This window comes from Sorex fumeus, unplaced genomic scaffold (assembly GCF_029834395.1).
Source record: "Sorex fumeus unplaced genomic scaffold, SorFum_2.1 ptg000030l, whole genome shotgun sequence".
Taxonomy (NCBI): domain Eukaryota; kingdom Metazoa; phylum Chordata; class Mammalia; order Eulipotyphla; family Soricidae; genus Sorex; species Sorex fumeus.
Window position 1 is genome coordinate 11,316,810 of NW_026606087.1, and position 14,698 is coordinate 11,331,507.

At 38.5% G+C, this 14,698-nt stretch overlaps 1 protein-coding gene across 1 annotated transcript; it reads left to right on the forward strand.

Moving 5' to 3' along the window:
• Positions 1-307: 307 nt before the first annotated feature.
• On the forward strand, positions 308-9,531 carry ZNF214 (zinc finger protein 214). Its single transcript, XM_056116354.1, has 3 exons — positions 308-363; positions 6,664-6,825; positions 7,856-9,531. Exons 2-3 carry the CDS (start codon positions 6,699-6,701, stop codon positions 9,529-9,531), a joined length of 1,803 nt encoding a protein of 600 aa, XP_055972329.1. The 5' UTR covers positions 308-363; positions 6,664-6,698.
• The last annotated feature ends 5,167 nt before the right edge of the window (positions 9,532-14,698 follow it).

Consider the following 14,698-nt stretch of genomic DNA (forward strand, 5'->3'; position numbering starts at 1 on the left):
GAGGTTACACTCAATGTGTGGGACTTGTGGTGAGTTTGGGAATGTCAAGTTTTGCCTAGCCTATTACACTTTTCCTTTCCCTTTTTAAAATTGTTGTTTTGGGGCTACACCTGGCTTTATTCAGGGCTTACACCTGCCTCTTCACTCAGGTTGGATCACTCTTGGGTCAATGGGTCACCTTATGGGGTGCTGGGAATTGAAAGCTGTGGGTCTGATGCAAGGCAATCGCCCTACTAGTTATCACTCAGCTCCTTAAACCTTTCTTTCCTCTCTTCTCTTCCTTCTCAGTACCCCACCTTTCTCCAAAACAGCAGTACACCAGAGGCAGGGATGTTCATTATTTTCCTCAAAGTCTGATCTCAGGTAAGCAGGACTGTCCTTTCTCATTTACAGAATTCCCTAAAATACTCCATGGCTGGTGGGAATAAGGAGTGGCCTTTGGAGATGGCTGGACCAAGTCTGACTGAAAGTGTCTCTTGCTTGGAGAGGAATCTCTATGCCTCCTGTACAAAAGGCCTTTCTTTCTACCATTTACTCATTTTTTGGGTGTCTAAACAGGAATATTGTTACGCTTACCAAGTAAATCAAACTATTCATGGTGTTTTCACATAAACGTAACAATATTTTCCCTAACACTGGGGAAATAAATCATATGAATTTAATATTTGCTAAAGTTGTGATGCATGAAACAGTGCCAAAATGAGTGTCATTTAAACAACAGGAACTGAGATTTGAATAACCATTATGAATCTGAAGATAACATTCCAGACAGGAAGTCCATCATCTAGTCTCAGGAACAAATAAACTGAGCTAGTTAGTTGTAGTGGATAAATATGAATGTTAATATAAGGCCATGTGAAAGTGTTAATGGTATTTTATAAATTATGTGACTGTCACTGTCCTCCCGTTGTTCATAGATTTGCTCTAGCAGGCCCAGTAACATCTCCATTTTGAGACTTGTTACTGTGTTTGGCATATCGAATATGTCATGGGTAGCTTGCCAGGCTTTGCCATGCGGGCGAGATATTCTCGGTAGCTTGCCGGGCTCTCCGAGAGGGGCAGAGGAATCAAACTTGGGTCGCTGATGTTGGCTGCTTTCAAGGCAAACGCCCTACCTGCTGTGCTATTGCTCCAGCCCATAAATTATGTATTCTTTAAAATTTTTTTTTTCTAATTGAACCACCATGAGATAGTTACAAAGCTTTCATGATTTTCAGTCTACAATGATCGAAACCCCATCCCTCCACCAGTGCACAGTTTTTCACCACCAATGTTTCCAGTATACCTCCTGCCAGCCCCCACCCTATCCTACCCCCTCCCTCCCTTCCTTCTTACTTTACTTTTGGGCATTAGGTTTGCAATACAGATACTGAAAGGCCATCATGTTTGGTTCTTAGTCTACTTTAAGCACACATCTCTCATCGCAAGCCATCCCTCCACCCTTCATTGACTTAGTGGTCCCTTCTCCATCCCAACTGCCTTTCGCCCCCAGCATGTGAGGCCATCTTCCAAACCACGGAGCAGTTCTTCTGGCCCTTGTCTCAACTGTCCTTGGTTGTTAGTCTCATTATTTTATATTCCACAAATGAGTACAGGCATTCTATGTCTGTTTCTCTCTTTCCGACTAATTTCACTTAGCATGATACTCTATATGTCCATCCTCTTATAAGCAAATTCCATTACTTCATCTTTTCTGCATAGTATTACCTTGTGTAGATGTACCAAAGTTTCTTTAAAAAGTTGTCTGTTTGGCGATTGTAAATAGAGCTGCAATAAACATACAAGTGCAGATGTCATTTCTGCTATGCTTTTTTTTTTTTGCATCCCGGGATATATTCCTAGAAGTGGCATTGCTGGGTTATATGGGAGCTCAATTTCTGGTTTTTGGAGGAATGTCCATATTGCTTTCCAAAAAGGCTGAATCAGTCAGCATTCCCACCAACAATGAATGCGAGTCCCTTTCAATCCCAGCACAGCACCCAGGGAACTACTTGTTCTTGTTTTTGATATGTGCCAGTCTCTGTGGTGTAAGATGATACTTCATTGTTATTTTAATTTGCATCTCCTTTATGATTAGCAATGTGGAGCATATTTTCATGTGCCTTTTGCCATTTGTATTTCTTTTTTGAGGAAGTTTCTGTTCATTTCTTTTCCCCATTTTTTGATGGGATTGGAGGTTTTTTTTCTTGTACAGTTCTACCAGAAAATGTGTATCCTGGATAGTAAGCCCCAATCTGATGAATATTGACTAAATAATTTTTCCCATTACGTGGGCTCTCTCTGTATTTTGGTCACCGTTTCTTTTTGAGGTACAAAATCTTCTTAATTTATTGTAGTCCCACTTGTTTATCTTTGTTTCCACTTGCTTGTTTAGTGGTGTTTCACCCTTGAAGATGCCCTCAGCTTCAATATCATGGAGAGTTCTGCCTACATTTTCTTCTGTGTACTTCATGGATTCAGGTCTGATATTGAGGCCTTTAATCCATTTTGATCTGACCTTCGTGCTTGGCGTTGGGCAGATGTCTGAGTTCATCTTTTTGCATGTAGTTGTCCACTTTTTCCTGGCACCACTTGTTGAAGAGATTTTCCTTGTTCCACTTCACATTTCTTGCTCCTTTATCAGATTGAGTGATCCTATACTTGAGAGTCGATGTTAGAATATTCAACTCTGCTGCACTGGATTTTCTTTTCAACTTTCCCTTTAATATGTTTAACTAGCTAGTTGTTCCATTGTGTATGATATTAAGTTGGAATTCAGTTCTTTTTTACAGCACCATCTAGCAGATTTCCATTGCCTATTGCCATTTACCAAGTACTGTCTCTTTGCTGCTTAATATCATATTTATTGCTCATATATTTTTATATTTTAAATATCTAAAACAACATTTATTAGTCACCGAGTTCTGTATTCTGTTGTACTGGTTTTTATTTTGAAATTTTACTGCTGTAGCTTGATGGTAGGTAGGTATTCGGGGTTACCTTTGGCTCTGTGCTGAAGAGTCACACCTGGCAATACTTGGGGAACCAGGTGGTGCTGGTGATTGAATCTGAGTGCCTGAAATGCGAAAGTTTAACTTTCTCTGTACTGTAAATGAGCGACTTATGGAAGATATTAGAGTAAAAGGACTGAGATGACAGCATTTGAATCCTCTGCTACCCAGTTTAGCATCTCTATAGTACTGTAACAGGAAGTATACAGCATGCATTTCTGTCAGAAAAACTGATTTTTGTTCTTCCTAGGCTTCTGGAATAAAAACCATAAACTGACAGGTTAGAAGCAGTAAGAAAACAGCCAAGTCATTCGTTTGGGATATTCTGTTCAAAGTAGGATCTGTGGATCTGCTTTATCAGTCTGGCCTGGGAAGTTATTAATAAATAATTCATGAGCTCTGCTCCAAACTAATGTATCAAAATCTCTTGATGAATATACACAAGAAACTTAAATTTTCAGGTGATTCTGTTGCTCAGTGAAATCTGAGAAAGCCCTATTTTAGAGAATAGATACACAGATTTCTTGAACAAATCAATAGCATATAAATCTGTTTTAAGAAGAGGAGGAGGCTTTTACATAACCAGGTAGAAGCTGTGAACCTTTTTTTTTTTTGATCTTTATTCAGGCAAATGAACTATTTGAAATGTTTTTACAGCAATCAGAAAAAATTTAATTTGAAGTGAGTTTTGGTAGGCAATTCCTTTTTTTAGGTCCCTATCAATGAAAATATATATGTTGAAATGTTTTTCTGAATTATTTTTACATAAAAATTGTTTAATGGGATGATGATGTGACTTAAGTGCTAAAACAGGTGCTTTGCTTTTGGAAGACCCTGGGTTTGATCTCTCATACTGCACGCCTGTTCTCCACCTCACAGCACTGCCAGATATAACCTCCAAACACTGCAACAACAAATAATAGCAACAGCAAAAGGACCTCACACTTGGAATTTGCTGTAAAACGCCCTAGCCTAGCAATCGGGACTAGAAAGATACCTGTGTTAGATCCATGGCACCGCTTCTCGTTCCCTGAACAAAGATCCAGCTGATCCGACCCCAAAACAATATAAACAAACAAAAAAAACAATAATGGCAATAATTGGAGAGGCAGAAGATTGAAATGAGACTGCCGAAACCTTGATTATGGCACAATTATAGAAGACCTAATTATATTTTATTCTTTATTCTTGTGAATATTTGAAATTCACCATACTTGTTATGGAATAAACACTTGAAGCAGTTGTGACAAAATCTTATTCTGGTTTGTGATAAATAGGGATCATTTCATTTCTCCTAAAAGTAGTTGGTTAATCTAGCATAATAATTTTTCCTTTGATTTTACCTTGCCTAATATTAATGTTTCAAAACCTACTCGATTTATATTGACTTTTTAATTATAATTTAGCCTGGATTTAATTTTTAAATTTGTCATAGCTAACTATTTGGAGTATGTTTCCTGTAAGCAGCATGCCTCTATCTTAAAACTTCCTTATAGTGTCCTTTTTTCTGTTAATTGGCTTGCTTGTCATAATAATATTTTTATGTAATTCGTTTTGTCCTCTATAGACTTCGTGCATCTTTGCAGCTTAAAGTACCAAATGTTTATTATCTCACAGTTTGGAAGAGTTAGAGAAATCTAGAAACAGCATATATATGTGATTCAGGCGCAGTCTTTTGAGGTTACAATGAGGTGAAGGTGTCAGTGGGGTGGAAATCATGAGAAGGTTTCCCTGGGGCTGGAGGATGCTCTAGTAAAATGGTTCATTCACATAGTGGCTACCAAGATGCTTCATTTCTCACCTAGAGGGAAGGCTTTATTTAGTTCCTTATAGCTTAGCGGCACCTACGTGTTCTCACCATGTGATTGATCCAAGAAAAAGAGCAAGAAGGAAGCTGCAGTGTCTTTAGGAGCAAGTTCTCAAAAGTTGCACTTACTACTTACCCTTTTGCTTTTTTACACTCCAGTTCATCCAAAGGGAGTCCCTGAATTCTGCCTATCTTTAGGGAATGGAGAGTCAGTCTCTACCTCTTGAAGTAGTGAAGGGTAGCAAATAATTTATAAACGTTTTAAAACCACCACAAAAAAGAAAATCTGGACTGATTTTGATATGAACTTGTACATAAAAGGGAAAATATTGTAAACTGTAGAAATACTGGACTTTGGAGGGGGGCCTGGAGGGAGGGGGTTTGGGTCAAACCTGGAAACTGGTGGTTTTTAGAGCTAACTCATGACTGCTCAGGGCTCACTCATAAAGTGCTCAGGGAACCATGACTTATATGCAAAAGCAATTATCTTTTTTTATTTATTTATTTTGTTTTTTGGCTCACACCCGGCGATGCACAGGGATAACTCCTGGCTCTGCACTCAGGAGTTACTCCTCGCGGTGCTTAGGGGACCATATGGGATGCTGGGAATTGAACCCGGGTTGGCCGCATGCAAGGCAAATGCTCTACCCGCTGTGCTCTCTCTCCAGCCCAGAAGCAATTATTTTAACCTCTATGCGATCTCTCCAGCCTTAGTGCTTCTCTTTGTTAGGAAAAAAACACTGGTCAAGTATGTGTATGTAAGTTTTATATGTGCATGAGAAGAAGACTAGAAAGGACAGAGTGAAAACTATAGTGGTATTTCTGAAGTTATTTGGGAAGAATAGGTTTTGAATTTTCACTTCTATTCAGAATAGCATTGTTTAAAAATTTCATGTCAGTTAAATCATATTTATGCACATTTTAATAAACATTTCAGTAAAAATTAAATTGTTTATGTCTAGTATATTTTAATAGTGCGCACAGCGGTAGGGCGTTCGCCTTACAAGCGGCCAACATGGCCGACCCGAGTTCGATTCCTCCGCCCCTCTTGGAGAGTCCGGCAGGCTACCGAGATTTAACTAAAATTAGTGCTAAAACTACGTGAGAATGAGTTGGGTATGGGGGGAGTTAGTGTAATTATTTCATAGTAGAAACTAAAAATTCCTAAAATTTATCATGAAGTAATAGTATATAAATAACATTTAGCATCTTATTATCTTGTTTTTACTTTGGAGAACCTGGCAGGTTACCGAAACTATCCTGCCCGCACGGTAGAGTCTGGCAAACTTACCGTGTCGTACTCAATATGCCAAATACCAGTAACAATAATAGGTCTCATTCTCCTAGCCCTGAAAGAGCATTGAATATGGCTCTTTTAAAATCTCAGGGCTAGGAAGAAGGAGATGTTACTGGTGCCTGCTCGAGGCAATCGACGAACAACAGGATGATCATGATCGTGATCGTGAACATTTAGCAATATTGTTATAGTTGACAAATTGTTCTGGTGAGAATGCTGCCTTCTAGGCCTGTGATTTTAAGCATTCCCTTAACCCTCTCCATCTATTGTTGACTAATTAATAAAATGAGTATGATTAATAGCATCTACAACATTAGTAGTATCTACAACATAGGGTATCTGGGAGAGTACCTTGAAATACTCGTGAAGGACAAAATGTCATTCTCCGCTGTATGTTTCTTATGATGGTGATGGTGTTCAATAACTGATGACTATTCAATAATATCATGACTATGTCTCCTTTTATCTTTCTTTTTCTTCATTACTGATGAATTGCTTTTTCTATTTGATTTGTGAATCATGTTACCTACTGAAAGTCTGCCATTTTTTTAATCCATCTTTTTATTTAGAGTTGTTCTTCTTGGAAAACTTGACCTTTGACCAGATGGCAGTAACTTTTGAAGATGTGACTGTTGAATTTACTTGGGATGAATGGAAATTCCTGGATTCTTCTCAAAGAAAGCTCTACAGAGAAGTCATGTGGGAGAACTACACAAATGTCATGTCCATAGGTAAATTTATCCCAGATGTTGGGGATAAAATCGATTTCATTTGGTACAAGATCTGTTGGACTAATTTAGTTCTTTATCTAGCTATTACGTTGAGGCAGAAGAAATATTCTTTAAATGGGTCTTAAATCATATAACAGAAGATACAGAAAGACTTTCTCCAAGATCCTGAGCTATGTAATTAATAGGTGTATGTGAGTATTATACTTATTTTCTGGATTACACTTAAGAAAGATTTCCATGTGTGTGTTAGCCTTTACAATGAATTACCATGAACTTGATGACTTAAGAAAAACTTTTTATGATTCTAATTGACTAGGTGGATCTTCTATCTTGAGTAATTTGATTAGGTCGAAATGGTCTAGTAAGCCTGACTGTTATGTGAGGCATTTGGTGTGGATAGTAGACATGTATTAACCACTTATCCCTTTTTAAGTAGGCCAGCATAAGCTTCTTTATATGATACTAGTCACAGACTAATAAACCAGTAAGAGAGGGCAAGCTCCAGTGCACAAATATTTTTCTAGTCTCTGATTGTACCAGATTAGTAAAAGTAATTCTGGTGGTAAAAGTAAACCATACAGCCAAACCTAGAGTCAGTGTGGAAAGGGAGCACCCACAGATGTAGATACAGTAGAAAGCTAATGAAATCGTGTTTAAAAGCACAATCTACCATATTTTTCCTGAATAGAAAAATACATTCTTCAAATAGCTCTCTATTTATAGTAAAATAACTATATGTCTTTAAAACTATTTCCATCAGGTAGTGAACATTTTTGTCTTCTAACAGTAACTGGTAGATATTAGTTGGTGATAATATCAGATGATATTAAATTAGAATGAAATGTGTTACTTTTAATACATACTGAACTAACAAATTTTATATCCAGTTATAGAAAAGCCTAAGTCGGGATTCTTCTTTCCCATTTAGTCCCACACAAATATTCCTATCATTCTGGAGGTTATTGCTCAAGGTACTGGAAATTTTTAACAGGTTTCATCTCACCACTGTATTATCTGCTTATTCTTTTAGAAAATTGGAAAGAAAACTGCAAAGCACAAGAACAAAGAGTTGGATATTTAGAACATGAAAACATTTCCTTTTGGCAAGGCTGGAGAAATGCTAGCACTCATAAATATGAGAATCAGAAGTACGTGGAAACTGCACATGAGGTGAAGTCCAAAGACATAAAGCAGCAGGACCTTTCCCAACATCAAGAGTGGTTAAAACTGTTCCAGGTACCAGGGTATAGTGACTATGAACTGAATTTTGAAGGCAAAAGTCCCAGGAACTTAAAATTTACAAAGTTTATACCTTGGCAATCCCTAGAATTAAAACCCTCTCAAGACTATGATAGAGAAATGTACGTGAATAATTCACATGGTTTTCAAGGAAGTAGATGTCATGTTGGGATATCATGGGAAAATTTAACCATGGAAAAAAAACAGAAGCTCATAGTTAACCATTCTTATATCCCAATGGAGGAGGCCCTTCCAAACTATATTGGACATATATGCCCAAATGACCTACTGAAAGACTCTATGGGAAGGAAATATTGTGCCTGTAATAAATGTAAAGAAATATATTATTGGAACTCACAGTGTCTTCTCCACAAAAAAAATAAACTTGGAGAAAAGTTTTATCAGTGTTCCGTCAGCACAAGGTGCTTCTCTCAGAGATCAGACACATATAAACATCCACGAGCCCATGTAGGCAAAAGACTTTATGGATGTGAAGAGGTCTGCAGTAACTTTAGTCAGAGTTTAGGTGTTCACTTTCGACATAGAGCCCATATGGGGGATGTACCTTTTATCTGTCAAGTGTGTGGTGAGAGCTTCGGTCAGATCTCTAATCTCCACAATCATCAAAGAGTTCACACAGAAGAGAAAATCTATAAATTTGAGTGTGGTAAGGACCTCAGTAGAAATCCATTACTTAACATTCACCAGAAACTTCATACAGAAGAAAAACCTTTTAAATGCAATGAATGTGGTAAGAGTTTTAGTCGGAGTTCAGTGCTTCATGTTCATCAGAGAGTTCACACAGGAGAGAAGCCATTTAAGTGTGATGAGTGTGGGAAGGGCTTCAGTCAGAGCTCAAATCTTCGAATCCATCAGTTAGTCCATACAGGAGAAAAGTCTTATAAATGTGATAACTGTGGCAAGGGCTTTACCCAGCGCTCCAATCTTCAGATTCATCAGAGAGTGCATACAGGAGAAAAGCCTTACAAATGTGACAACTGTGGGAAGGACTTCAGTCATAGCTCAGATCTTCGTATTCATCAGAGGGTTCATACAGGCGAGAAACCCTACACTTGCCATGAATGTGGGAAAGGCTTCAGCAAGAGTTCAAAGCTGCTTACTCACCAAAGAGTGCATACTGGAGAGAAACCCTATAAATGTGAGCAGTGTGGTAAGGGATTCAGTCAACGTTCACATCTTCTCATTCATCAGAGAGTTCATACAGGAGAAAAACCCTATAAGTGTGATAACTGTGGAAAAGACTTTAGCCACAGCTCTAATCTTCACATTCACCAGAGGGTCCACACAGGAGAGAAGCCGTATCAATGTGCAGTCTGTAGTAGAGGTTTCAGTCATAGTTCAGCTCTTCGGATTCATCAGAGAGTCCATTCAGGAGAGAAACCTCGTAAATGCCATGAGTATTATAAAGGATTTGATCAGTATTCACAATTTCACAATAATTTCTGAAAATAAGCCTTTTATTTCAGTTTGTTTAATAAGCTTTTATCAAAGCTTAATCTTAAACCCAATAATATGCTTCTGGAAGGAAAATTTATAAATCAAGTAAAGCCAAGAAACGTGTGTAACTTTCCTTGATTTTCACTAAGAATTAGTTATTTCCAGAGGAGACTTATGAGTATTCCTATATATTTAAAATTATATAGTGTATTTTCTGTTTCTACTATAAATAAAAAAAATCTCACTAAGAAGATGACACTATTTTACTATTTTTAAGAACATTATGGTATACAGTATTTTATTATTTTTAAGAAAATGGGCTGGAGCGATAGTACAGTGGGTAGAGCGTTTGCCTTGCATGAGGCCGACCCAGGTTTGATTCCTCTGCCTCTTTCTGAGAGCCCAGCAAGCTACCGAGAGTATCTCGCCCACACGGCAAAGCCTGGCAAGCTCCCCGTAATGTATTTGATATGCCAAAAACAGTAACAACAAGTCTCATAAGTTGTGAGACGTTACTGGTGCCCACTCGAGCAAATCAATGAACAGCAGGAGTACAGTGCTACTATAAATAATATATATATATATATTCATTATAAGAGATTTCTTCGTATTTTTAGTCTTTTTGGGGTAATTTTCATGTGCATGAAATCTTCGGTATTCTGTATTCAACTTCTGTATTTTCACTGAATTCAAATTTTACTTGGAACTGAGAATGACTAGCTATTTATGCAATGCCTCTTTAATCCCCTGTAAAGATCCTAGGAAGCCAAAAGGGGAAAAATGAGAACAATTGACTACCACAGTAGACAATCTGTTGTTCAATTAAAGGAATTAACTGTTGGGCCAATAGAATTAAATTGCTTATGACAAAAGATAGGAAACCATTGTGTGAGCCTCTTTCAGAGATATCTTAGAGCTCTTCTTATCTGTCAGCTAGAAAACTTAGAAACCTCCTTTTGTTGAAGAGGTCGCACACTTGGATGAATACAGGGAATTTTTGCCTATCCCATTTTCCACGTATGTTCGCAGATTAGATACCAACAAGACTTAAAAATCTAGTTTTTCTTTTTTTTGGAGGGTGGGTCACATTCGGTGATGCTCAGGGCTTACTTCTGGTTCTATACTCAGGAATTACTCCTGGCTGTGTTCAGAGGACCATATTAGGATGCCAGGGATCCAGCCAGGGTTGACCACATGCACAGCAAATGCCCTACCCATTATACTATCATCCGGCCCCCAAGTTATTTTTGTTTTCTTTGTGGCCACACCTTGATGTTCAGGGCTTACTCTTGTCTCTGTGCTTAGGGATTATTCCTACAAGTGGTTGGGGGACAGTACGGGGTGTTGGGAGTCAAACCTGCTCAGTTGCACAGAAGGCAAGCACCAGCTGGATTTAGCTTTTCTAGATAGTATGTGATGTATGTGAACAAAAGCTTATAGGAGTGAAAGCAAGTAACTAAAAATTCTCTGATAGTTTAGAATTAGAGATGAGTTTGATTTAATCTCAATAGTTTCAACAAACATAACTGCTAGAATCAGAGTTGAACTTAAGAGCTGTGTATAAAAAGTGAACCTTTTATGCTAGTGATATCAGGAGAATTTGTGCATTATAAAAATGGAATAAAATTAGGAAGAATAAAACTTAGTTATTGATATGCAAATATGTTTAGATTTTTCTTCCCAAGAAACATGACTAAGGGATTGTGAAACCAAAGAAAGGATTATCATTGTAAAGAATTAGAAATGTATAGCCTTGAAAAATAGCTAATTCAGTCTCCTCAAGTTTTCAACCCAACACTCAACAACAACAACAAAAAACCAGTGTTTTCAGCATAACAGAAAACCTGAAAAATAACTATTGAAAATAAAATTAAGCTTTCATCTCACATACGAACTGATCAGAGAACAAGTTATCAAGTTTTTAAATGACAAGGAACATCAATAGATTAAAGCAATAAAATAACCACTTCACAAAATTTAACAGCTATTTTCAGTGAGATTACTTTGTAAATGACTCATTACTATTTCAGAATAAACAGACATGTTTTGGAAAAATAATTTGGTCAATTACAAGCCTTAAAATTGTTCATACTTAATCTTTTTTTGGGGCGAGGTCATACCTGATTACTCCTGGCTCTGTGTTCAGAAATTACGTCTGGCAGTGTTTGGGAGGACCAGATGGGATGTTGGGGATAGAACCTGGGATGGCTGCTTGCAAGGCAAACGCCCTCCCAGCTAGCTGTCCAATCACTCCAGCCCTTTTTATGCTTATTCTTAAAATGGTGTCACATCTGTGTCCACTGGAGATAGTTACGGTATTGGGGACTTCTGTTTTGCAAAGAACAAAGATGCACTTATGTATATGAGGTTATGTAACTACTTTTTCAATCTTACAAAAGATATATAAAGACCGAAGAGACCGTCTGAGAATTGCTATAGAAAGCCTGAGTGAGACCACTCTTGCATTTTATTTATTTTTATTTTTATTAGTGAGACACCATGAGGTACAGTTGTAGGCTTACAAATTTTCGTGCTTGGGTTTCAATTATACAATGATCAAATACCCATCCCTCCACCAGTATCCACCACCATGGATCCCAGTATCCCTTCCACCCCCCATCCCCCCATCCTATCCTGCCTCTGTGGCAGGGCATTCCCTTTTGTTCTCTCCTTTTGGGTGTTGTGGTTTGCAAAAGAGGCAATGAGTGGCAATAATGTTTGGTCTATAGTCTAGTTTCAGCATGCTTCTCCCATCCTGGGAGGATCCTCCCAATACCCTTTATTTGGTGCTCTCTTCTCTATCTGAGCTCCCTTTTCCCCTAGCATGTGTGGCTGGCCTCCAAGCCATGGAGCAAAATTCCTGGTACTAATCTCGGCCATTCTTGAGTGTTAGTCTCCTATTTTGTTACTTTATGTTCCCCAGATGAATGCAGTCTTTCTATGTCTATCCCTCTCTTTCTGACTCATTTCGTTTAACACGATACTTTCCATGTAGTACACTTGTGTGTAAATTTCATGACTTCATCTTTTCTAACAGCTACATAGTACTCCATTGTGTAAATGTACCAAAGTTTCTTTAACCAGTCATCTGTTGTGGGCACTCAGGTTTTTTCCAGATTCTGGCTATTATAAAGAGTGCTTCTTGCAATTTTTTTAATTTATTTTTTTTATTAGTGAATCACCGTGGGGTACAGTTACAAACTTACGAACTTTCGTGTTTGCATTAAAGTCACACAATGATCATTTACCCATCCCTCCACCAGTGCCCATTCTCCCCTACCAATGTTCCCAGCTTCCCTCCCATCACCCCCTCCCCATCCCCCACCTCCCCACCCAGCCTCAGCTGCAGGGAATTCCCTTTTGTTCTCTCTCCTTTTGGTTGTTGTGGTTTGCAATAGAGGTATTGAGTGGCCATTGTGTGCATCTTTCAATCTGAGTGGAGTGGATCCTCCCAACATCCTTTACTTGGTGTTCCCTTCTCTATCTGAGCTGCCTTTTCCTCCAGCATGTGATGCCTATTTCCAAGATGTGGAGCAGATCTCCTGGTCTTTATGTATACTACTCTTGGGTGTCAGTCTCCCATTCTGTTACTTTATATTCCACAGATGAGTGCAATCTTTCTATGCCTGTACCTCTCTTTCTGACTCATTTCCCCTAACATGATACTTTCCATGTTGATCTACTTATCTGTCTCTTGCATTTTTTTTTATTGAATCACTGGGCTGGGGCAATAGCACAGTGGATAGGGCATTTGCCTTGCACGTGGTCGACCCAGGTTTAATTCCTCTGCCCCTCTCAGAGAGCCTGGCAAGCTACTGAGAGTCTCTCACCTGCACTGCAAAGCCTAGCAAGCTACCTGTGATGTATTCGATATACCAAAAACAGTAACAGCAAGTCTCACAATTTGTTGTGAGATGTTACTGGTGACCGCTCGAGCAAATCGATCAACAATGGGAGGACGATGCTACAATGCAGTGCTATTGAATCACTGTGAGATAGACCCTTACAAAGCTGTTCATGATTAGGCTTCATTCATACAGAGTTCCAATGCCCATTCCTCCACCAGTGTACATTTTCTAGCACCAGTGTCCCCAGTTTCTCTTTCCATCACCACCCCTACCCTCACCTGCCTCTATAGCAGTCTCTCTCTCTGTCTCTCTCTCTCTCTCCCTCTCTCTCTCACTCTCTCACACACACACTCTCTCTCTCTCTCTCTCCCATCTCTCTCATCTCCCTCTCCCTCTGCCTCATAATTTTTGGGTCAGTGTGATAATTTCCAACTATTATTGTCATACTGGCCCTTCTCTATCTTACCTACCTTCCACCCCACTCACACTTGTGGTAGATTACAACCAATGATATATCATCCTTGGTCATGGATATTTGTCTTCATGTATATATATATATATATATACATGTATTTTTAATATACCACAGATGAATGTAATCATTCTATATCTATCCCTCTCCTTCTGACACACTCATCACAGATACTCTCCAAGTCCATCCATTGTAGGCATATTTCATGACTTCATTTTTCCTAACAGCTGTATCATATTCCATGTGTAGATGTGCCAGTTTCTTTATCCATTTGCCTTTTCTTGGCGCTTAGGTTTTTTCCAAATTCTGGCCACTGTGAATAGTGCTGCAATGAACATAGGAGTGCAGATGGTGTTTCTGCTGTGTGGTTTTGGGCCCCAGGGTATATTCTCAGAAATTCAACCACTATTTCAGGAATGAATTTTTTTTCTGTAGTTTGACCTTTTCACTGTACATAATTAAAATTTCCACTTGTCCCTGATTATATGGTATTTCTTTTTCAGTGTTGTTTCCCATCACTAATGTCTAACTTCCTTCTGGGTTTCTATTCAGATTCTAAGTGGGGGGAGGGGATTGGCTTAACTTCATACCTCAGGACAAGTCTGAGATCAGGGTAAACCATAGACTACTAAGACATCTTTGGATTGATCAGTTCTGTATCAGATGTTTACATGGATTCTTCAGAGATATCCAGGGATGGTATTATAAAGCATGTAATATAATCACTGTGGGCTAATCCTTAGACAGGTTTCCCCAGAAAGTGGTGGATTTAGATCAAACATTCTGAATACATTAATACAGACAAAAATGTTAAAGATAGTTCCTATATTTCTAATGTGGCCTCCCCTCCAGACTA